Source organism: Athalia rosae, chromosome 1 (assembly GCF_917208135.1).
Source record: "Athalia rosae chromosome 1, iyAthRosa1.1, whole genome shotgun sequence".
Classification (NCBI taxonomy): domain Eukaryota; kingdom Metazoa; phylum Arthropoda; class Insecta; order Hymenoptera; family Athaliidae; genus Athalia; species Athalia rosae.
In genome coordinates, this window is record NC_064026.1 from 4,393,278 (window position 1) to 4,402,368 (window position 9,091).

General features: G+C 36.6%; 2 protein-coding genes across 7 annotated transcripts; one reads left to right on the forward strand and one right to left on the reverse strand.

Annotated features, from left to right (window-relative positions):
- Positions 1 to 32: 32 nt before the first annotated feature.
- LOC105692962 (serine/threonine-protein phosphatase PP1-beta catalytic subunit) lies at positions 33 to 5,719 on the reverse strand. 6 transcript variants are annotated; one of them, XR_002306044.2, is made up of 8 exons: positions 5,525 to 5,719; positions 5,034 to 5,108; positions 2,936 to 3,423; positions 2,716 to 2,814; positions 2,236 to 2,475; positions 1,998 to 2,147; positions 1,777 to 1,813; positions 33 to 1,421 (listed from the first exon to the last, which is right to left on the reverse strand). XR_002306044.2 is itself a non-coding variant. In XM_012412545.3 (7 exons), exons 1-6 carry the CDS (start codon positions 5,574 to 5,576, stop codon positions 2,043 to 2,045), a joined length of 1,059 nt encoding a protein of 352 aa, XP_012267968.2. In that variant the 5' UTR covers positions 5,577 to 5,718; the 3' UTR covers positions 33 to 1,421; positions 1,998 to 2,042. The 6 variants fall into 6 exon arrangements, 4 of the variants coding, with proteins under 4 accessions (XP_012267968.2, XP_012267971.1, XP_020712014.1 ...); XR_002306043.2 differs by having other exon boundaries at positions 1,777 to 2,147; positions 5,525 to 5,717; XM_012412545.3 differs by lacking the exon at positions 1,777 to 1,813 and having other exon boundaries at positions 5,525 to 5,718.
- Positions 5,720 to 5,857: 138 nt separating this feature from the next.
- Positions 5,858 to 7,880, forward strand: LOC105692970 (protein farnesyltransferase/geranylgeranyltransferase type-1 subunit alpha). Its single transcript, XM_012412564.3, has 5 exons — positions 5,858 to 6,275; positions 6,444 to 6,798; positions 6,906 to 7,106; positions 7,197 to 7,383; positions 7,462 to 7,880. Exons 1-5 carry the CDS (start codon positions 6,137 to 6,139, stop codon positions 7,558 to 7,560), a joined length of 981 nt encoding a protein of 326 aa, XP_012267987.1. The 5' UTR covers positions 5,858 to 6,136; the 3' UTR covers positions 7,561 to 7,880.
- Positions 7,881 to 9,091: the final 1,211 nt, after the last annotated feature.

Below are 9,091 nucleotides of genomic sequence, written 5' to 3' on the forward strand. Positions count from 1 at the left end.
AACGCCCAGTTTTAATAAAATATTAAGCACGATTTACAACAATATGTATGTTTATTATTTTTTGAAAGTTTTACATCTGTAGATGTTACAATTCTCCTGTTGCAATTTACCGATTGGGATTTTTGGAAGTACGGATTGTGACGGGTTTATTCAATTTTTTAAATCGCAACAGAAAAATCATTTACAAATAATATATATTTATATATACCCATAATTCATGTATATATATAGATATATCTATTCCGGATATATCGTAGTCTAAGGGAAAATGTTTTTACCGTTTATTCAAGGGGTAGGTGCTGAGAAAAAAGTTGATACAGACAGGAGAGTAAAGTGAAAATAAATATCTCTTATTCTCCATAACATTAAATCGTGCTAATTGGTTCTTTTTTTTTTCAACACAATAAAACACGATAGAGTATCTTAACTTTGTACAATAGCCGGGAGGAGTGCCCTTAAGATCTATTACATATTTATTTCACTGGTTAAACGGATCGTTAGGAAACAACTGATTTACTGGTTGTAATCCTGCTACCATTACATTGTCTCCCGTTTTTTTCTCGATCAATACATAATCCCCTTAAAATATACGTCGAATAAAGGCGCATCAATATAGAAGCATCATCTTATTGTTAGTATCATCGGAATACTGCTTATACTTCGTTATGATTTTTTTCTTTAGTCATTTTAAATGCAGAAAATAAATGAAGGCCTATTACATTGAAAACAAATTCCACCATCGTTATATATCACCAAACTTTTTGCCGTAACATTGTGTCCTGTGCATTACGCGACTACTTTACAAGCTAATACATGGAATTGTGTATCTGGTAAACCATAGGATACAATGGTACATTATAAACGATTAAAAAAAGCGATGAACAATGATAGAGGTTCCTCAACAATAATTTACACGTAAGTACGGCGTTCCTTGCCGAATATCACCAATTATTAAATTACATTTTCGGAACTAGGCGCTTACGATAAAAATAAATAGTTAAATGAAAACTGAAATGCTGTTAAACGCAAAGATAGATCGATAGATAGATGAATGTCGACTAAATGGCAAAGATCGGAAAATTGGCGATCACCCGTGAAGAATCTGAATTCCAAGTATGGCAAAATAGGGTACTTTGAGAAAGAATACGGTTGGTCGGCACAGAAAAATCACTTGTTTCTTGGTAACTTACTTTTACGAAACTTTGTTATGCCCTGCTTTCCCCAAAGCACCCTGTCTTGCCTCGGTAGTCCCTATTCGACAACTGTATTCTAGAGGAACAAAATTTTTCACTGAATATTGTAATGAAACATAACATCGTTTTGTAACAGTAGTATTAGGATATATTAAGGAAAAGGTTGTTACTTATTTCAAGATTGAATAATTATGAGTTTAGTATGTACTGAAGTGACGCGTTCCACAGCTGAAACATATAGAAAAATAAAATCAAGCCCAATATTCACGCAACTTGGTAAACTTTTCGATTACGTCAAACGGCTGCAAATGGCAAAAAACAGGTACTAAGTACAGAACTAATCCCCCATCATTCGATAATGAATCCCAAATGAGATAAAACTTTAAAAATAAACATTTATCGGAACAAAAAGTATTAAGTATCAGGAAGGATATTCTATTATCGATGGGATACTCAGGGTCTCTTGTAACCTCCTTCCATTTTAATATTAGTTACGAATTATTATCTAGACCTGCCACGTATGAATTAAAAATAATTTAATAAATATATTCTGCTATATTTCTAATTGAAGAGACTAGGTTACCTCCTCCAATCTGTGTCACTGAAGCCCCGCGTCCTTCCTGCATTTATTTGCAATAATAGTTTCATTAGACGGAGATCGAATCTCCTATTAGGAAATATCTGGATATTGAGGGAACTTTTTCCGTCTGATAGTCACGAAAGTCACAATAGATTATCTCTTACGTTTAAATGATTCGGTCACTTGCGCCCGGATAAGACTTTCGAAGCTGGTTATTGTCTTACCTAGAACGACAGTGTTTGCTGCTACGCGGGATCAGCAGTAGGCGGTCATTTTTTTTTCGTTGGATTCCTTTGAGGTGTCGAGGGTCTACCGCCTTGCGCAGTCATGCCACTGTATTGATATTTCGCTTTCTTCTCGGACGGCTTCAAAATCTGGAATTTCAAAAAATCCGGATTTTTTTGAGAACAGACTTCAGATCATCGATTTTCAACGTGTAGTAAATAGGTAGCTGGCAATTACCTGAAAACTACACATCAAAGTTTCATCGACGCTCATCATTCCACCAGCGTTGTCGAACTCCCCGCAATAGTTAGGAGCCGAGAAAAGGGTGACGAGTTGCCGTTTTGCGAAAAATTCATAACCATCTTCGACTACTTGATGAGCTCTGCAGATGAGATCCATATCGTGACGGCTGAGGAATTTTGAAACCACATCGGGGCCAAACGTAAAAGATACTCCTCTATCGTTTTCACCCCATCCCTAATGAAACAAAACGAAAAAAATATCACAAGGCTTCGCATTACGCAGAGATAAAAAACATTGTAAATATTAGGGGAATAACAAGACCTAATCTATAGTCTTCTGTTATCTGATAAGTTATTACGTAATATTAAAGAGATAGAATAGATTTAAATTCATGACCTAAAGCTATCACGTCTAACGACTGGGATTTTCATTATAATCTTGCAACATTGCTTTTATAAATTATCGAACACTCACCTGAACATCTTTGTCAGGGTCAGACCAGAGAAGATCGCACAAGAGACCTGTGTCTGGAACATCAGTCGGGCGCATAATTCTTCGTATTTGTTCCATACCCTGTAAAGACAATATTGGTGTAAATTTATAGCTATCCAGCAACATTATTATCATGTACTTTTCGAGTTTGCAATTTTTTAAAAACAAATAGGTTTTATGTTTCAAATGATGTTGTAGTTACCTGTAGGTCGGGACTTAGTCCACCATGGCAGCAAAATATTTTTTCATCTATTATAGCTGCGATTGGCAAGCAGTTGAAACAGTCAGTGAAAGTTTTCCATAACTTGATGTTATATCTGCGTTTACATTCATCATAAAACCCGTATATCCTGTTTATACTGGCACATTCATGGTTGCCTCGTAGCAGGAAGAAATTTTCAGGGTATTTTATCTTGTAGGCGAGGAGAAGACATATTGTTTCCAAAGACTGTTTTCCCCTGTCCACGTAGTCACCTAAAAAGAGATAGTTGGCTTCTGGAGGGAAGCCACCATACTCAAAAAGCCGTAGTAAGTCCGTGTATTGGCCATGAATATCTCCGCATATCTTCAATGGAGCCTCCAACTCCAACAGTATTGGTTGTTGAAGGAAAATCTCTCTCGATTTTAAGCAAAGGCCTCGAACTTCCGTTTCTGTCATCACCACGGACTTCCCAGGTCGACATCCTCTCACTGCGTCCAAAATTTCGATATTCAGTTACCCGTTTAACTAGAGACATTTCATATCAGGTATAATGAATAAAACTGCGACTCAAGAACAAAGGGGATATAAACTCACAGGAATCTAATGATACCTATGTAGTTTGCTCGACACTGTTGCGAGGTAAAAAAATAAAGTTCATCTGAGGCAGTGCTACATTATAAGTTTAAGTTTAATTTATCGAATTTCGACCATCATCTGGAATGTGCTTCAGTTTTGCTATGAATACCCATTTCATTAGTAAAGTTCTAAATGATAGAATAGGGTTCCCAGTACGAGGGCCAAAAATTATTCATAAAAAATATGACATAGTGCCAACAAGAGGTGCTGTTAAAAGTATCTCAAGGCCAAGAATGCTGGAATGAGACCCCCTCTCTCATTTTAGAAGTTGCAAGTAGATTCAAAAACAAATTTTGTTCACATCTTTTCATAAGATGCAAATAACCTGTGGGTTTTTTTTATTTCATTCATATGACTGCTGCGTTGATCTTCATCGCCACACTTGTTACCGTCATAATAGTTATCATTTTTTCCAAGACACTAGATGAAGCCAAGTTGAAATGGAGGATTATATTTATAGCGACGTCAGCAAACTACAGCAGATGTTATCCAGCTTACTGGTGTTAATTTGTTATTTATAGACGACTTTGAAAGCCTTTGCAATATGGTTGGATAAGTTTTCATGATTATCATTATTGGGGAGTAAAATGCATAGGTCACCTGTTGTACAGCAATGCAAGATAGGTACATTAGTTTAGTATGATACACGTCTAGGAAACAATGATCCATGCATGAAACATTAAGGATCGAATCCCATTATCTAGTTTTTCAAGTTCGAATTCTAGCCATTCTCAAGCTGGGTAGTCTGAATTTAATAATTATGCATTGAATCAGGTGAAAGGTACCATGAATAAAAATTCAGATACCTTTTGTTTTCTTCGCAGCATATCATTTAGTCCTGATAATGTGAGAGGAGATGTGTAAAGTGTGAGATGATTCATTTTAGAGTAGTATGAATCAGATGCACATAAAATTGAGGAATATTTAATTGATTCCAGGTAATGGTAGGATGAGGTCATGTTAAGAATGTGCGTTTAAAAAATGAGCTATCACTAATGAACATAGGGTGGGGCACAACTGTGCAGAAAATGGTGTAACGTTACTAAGCCTAAGAGTGAAATTTCCTAAAATGGAGGATTGTAGCTGTGTAACGGTGGTGTGGAATTTGTATGTCTTATTAACAAATTTGATTTAAAGCCTGGTCTAATCCGAGCGAAGCCACGTGGACTTGGTAGCATAAAATACAAATATATTGAACAAATCTTGTAAGGTAAACATTATGTTATTAGGGGACCATATGACGGAAGTTCAAGTCTGGCACCACCAAATAGGAGAGGATTACAAGTTATAGATACAGGTATATGGATACGTGGTGATAAAAACGTGAGGAATGAATGAATGGATGAAATATAGTGCTGATATTGCATTCAACGAATGTTACGCCTTTAATTTAAACGTGGATGCATATCTTCAATAAGAATGAAGTATAAGTACTTTGAAAAAATCAGACTAAATTGCATACCGACAAAGTCTGGGGTAAAAATGTCTTTAAGCTTAGCCTTTTTCTGAACCTGTTGTTCGTTCTGCGTTTGATATACTTTACCCACAAAGATCCCAAAACGTAGCATGAGAGAAAAACAAACAGAAATTTTACGAAAATAAATAAAATCGATATGTGAAGTCTATAAACAACAATGCCTGTAGCATTTGGACGACAATCAGCTCGCTTTTTTTCTAATAGAAAAACCATGTTCGTTGCAGAGAGAGAAACAGACACTTGACAATTAGATAAACTAAGATCTTAACTAAACACACTTACGTATAGATGAGAAAATAATATTCATTGGCAGTAGAAAACATCATAGTACACAGGATTAAAAAATTGGTTCGCGTCAATTAATAAAATTACCGCGAGGGAAAAGAAGGCTCGTTGTATATGAGTAGCGCGCTACGATTTTCAATAATACTTTAATCATAGCGAGGGCAACTTCCTATTATATATATTTAACGTACCTTCAAGCAATCTCTGTATGAGATTGTCGATATCCAAGTCCGCATCCGCCATTTTTTCCGCACTACTCTGGAAAATAGAACGCTTGCTACTCGCTCAGTCCCTCTATGTTTTCCTTAGCCTCGCGATCATTTGCAGACAACCGCCAGATGTCACATTGTCGTTAGGAAAATACCAGCTTCGCCATCTATGCTGGATGTAGATCTGACAACAGCGTAACCACGTTATGGCTTCTGTTGCATTTGGTAAATAGGCATGAAGTTCAATAAAAAGGTGAATAAAAGTGACATGTCTGAGGTCCAATAGTATTCAGATAATACACACTTGTTGAAGAAACCAGAAATTTTTAGAAGTCCTCAACAAAAATCTGTCTTACCATCACACAGTGTTGCCGTTCGTGGATAGAAGCCACAGTGTTTCTTACGGTATGGTTACCTGTGGTGACGGTTTCTCCGGCTTATCGTAAATGTCATATCCTGCATTCTGCGAAGTCGTCCCGGCTGATCGTTGTTATTGCAACTTTGTTTTGTTGAATGTACTTCACGTAAAGCAGCGTATCATTTTCGAGATAGTGTGACCTACGTAGGAGTATTTTTATTGCCGGGTAGAATAATATGTCGGACTCATCCGAAGAAGAGGAGGTAGAAACTAGTTGGGTGTTGTATCGGGATAGGAATGATTGGAAGGACGTTACGCCAATCCCACAGGATGACGGTCCTCATCCCATTGTTGCGATTGCCTATTCCGAAAAGTGTAAGTTTCGAATTCGCTCTTTATTCGAATTCATTGTTCACGTATTCTCTCCATTGTTGTTCGTTCACCTACTTATTCACTGATTGTTGGGTCAACCACTCGTGGATGTTTTGAAATATATAACTACTCATAATTTACGTATCCGTTGTCATAAATTAATTTTTGCAGTCACAGATGCCTACAATTACTTCCGAGCAATTTTGAAGACAGAGGAGAAGTCTGAGCGAGCTTTGGGTTTAACTGAAGATTGCATAACTTTGAATCCGGCAAATTACACGGTATGGCAGTACAGAAGGGAGATAATAAAAGCTTTGGACAAGAATCTTTGGGATGAATTGAAATACATAGAAAAATTGATCCGTACTAATCCTAAAAATTACCAAGTCTGGCATCACAGGAAAGTCATAGTTGAGTGGCTTCAAGATCCAAGTGTGGATTTACCTCTTACGGAAATTATCCTGAAAAAAGATGCAAAGAATTATCATGCATGGCAACACCGCCAATGGCTCATCAAAACCTTCAAGCAAGTATTTTATATCATCTATGGAAATTTTCAAATACTGTTGAATACTTGTTTCTAATAACGATCAGACTCTTCATACCAAAGGCTATAAGATTTTGTACCTCCAGTTTGTTTGAAGGGGAGCTGGAGTACGTAGAACAGCTCTTGAATGAAGATATAAGAAATAATTCTGCATGGAACCAGCGCTACTTTGTGTTGAATAACACGACAAAGTTTGAGCAACAAGTTATTGATCGAGAAATTCAGTTCACATTGAAGAAGATTAAGCTGGTAAAAGGAAACGAAAGTGCATGGAATTATTTGAGAGGGTTTGTTCAAATTTTTAGTACCTTTAGGTACCTGTATTATTCTGTGTTCTGTCTCATTGAAGTCGGTTAATCATCTTCGCATCTTCTCAGGATTTTACAACACGATGAAGAAGGTGGACTTGGTAGGAACAAAACAGTCATGGAAAGTTGTGAGGCTTTGTATGCCGAGGGTTCAAGGACGGTCCATCTTCTCGCTTGCATGATCGACATTTGTCAAGAAAGATGTGCCATGGGTGAACCACCCAAATCAGTTTTTAGTGTACAACGAGCTTTGGAGGTAAGTTGCACGTCCTCCGACTTAACTACCAATTTTCAGAGCCACGTGTTCATCCTTAACTGACGTTTTTTGTTCCAGCTGTGTAAAGACTTAGCCGAGGAACACGATACAATCAGAAGAAAATATTGGGAGTACATTAGTCAGCAACTATCCAAAATGTCAGAAAAAGCGTCTTAGCACCCGCACCACATATTTGTGTGATTTATGTCTCCATTCAGAATTGGACGTGTTTCCGTGTTAATTTGAATCATCCAATGTCAAATTTAATCACGATCTCGGACGATTTGCAGACCATCGATGTTTCACGGCGCTCGTTGTTGAAGCAAGTATAGATTTTCTCCCATCTGGTACTTAAAAAACCTGTCCAGAACATCATGACAAGCGGAACGATGCAGCGCCTCAATAATGGTTTTTAGATATCGTTTAGACTCTTCGTTTTTCTTCTTAACCACCCATCTAATTGTACAGAAATAAATGAGAAATTTAATGAAAGTCGACCTGAAAGTGTTTTTCCTCGATTATAAACTTCCTCTGCTCATCAATTCTGTTCACTTTCAAGGAAATTGGCGAATAGAGTTGCGCTAAAACCAAGAACGGTAATTACTTATTTATTTATAAAACAGTTACATATATATTTCCATAGATATAATACAATTGATCAATAATAATCAACGCCGGCTACGCTAGGGCTCATCTGCACACATATTATACTTGCTTGAATATCAATGCGGTGATTTATGGAACGTGAAACACGTGCTCAACGAAAGTTAGTCGACCAGAAATCTCCCAGGCAATTGATAATCGTCATTTTGTATTCCGTGTTTTAATTTCAGTCCCTTAACTATAACTCAAATACAATAAAAAAATCAAATCTCATTTCCATACTGCCTAATCGATTGAGGATATTGGTTTATACGCAATAATCAGCTGCACTTCATACATAAATATAACAGTAACATAGATTTTTAGCAAATACTTGATTTTTTTGGAATTAGCTTCCAAATTAAATGAGTTTATTTGAATTATTGACCGGATGACTATCATTTTACCTCGTTGATACAGTAGATTATTTCATTCCCTACCAAATTGTTACGGAATTAGATTAATCAATTGATAAGTTAACGTATCGCAAGGATAAGGGGGATGGTTTGGGTATGCGGGGCGCGCGATTAATTTGAACTCGGTATACGTAGCTTAAACATTTAACAACGAACATCCAAACAATTATATTACACATTCGTTCCCATTGGTGGCAACGCAGACCTATTTGCAAATTTTTTATGAAGTAATTAGCTTCGGGGCCAATCAAATATGCTCGTTCCGTTATAAAAATCAAATTCATCGGTCGATCTTTGCATAATTTTTAGTGTTGCATCGTGAAATTCATACAAACTTCTCTGAATTGGATTTGCAAATTAATTCACATACGTACTCGAGTATCTGGGATTGCCATTATATTTATTGTATAAACAGGACATTTCCCATCGAGTCAACTAATAAGAGATAATCACAACACACCATATTTTCAGCATATGTAACGTTCTGATCACATAGGCATTCTCGTTACGCACCGTTATACATAGATTGGAATACTTTGTAGGGAGAGTTTTATATTTGATTTAGTATATTTACGGACAGATAAACTGGCTTAAATCAAAACTGGAATCGAGATACGTAAAATTTATTTAGCTCGTGAGCAGTATAAAAT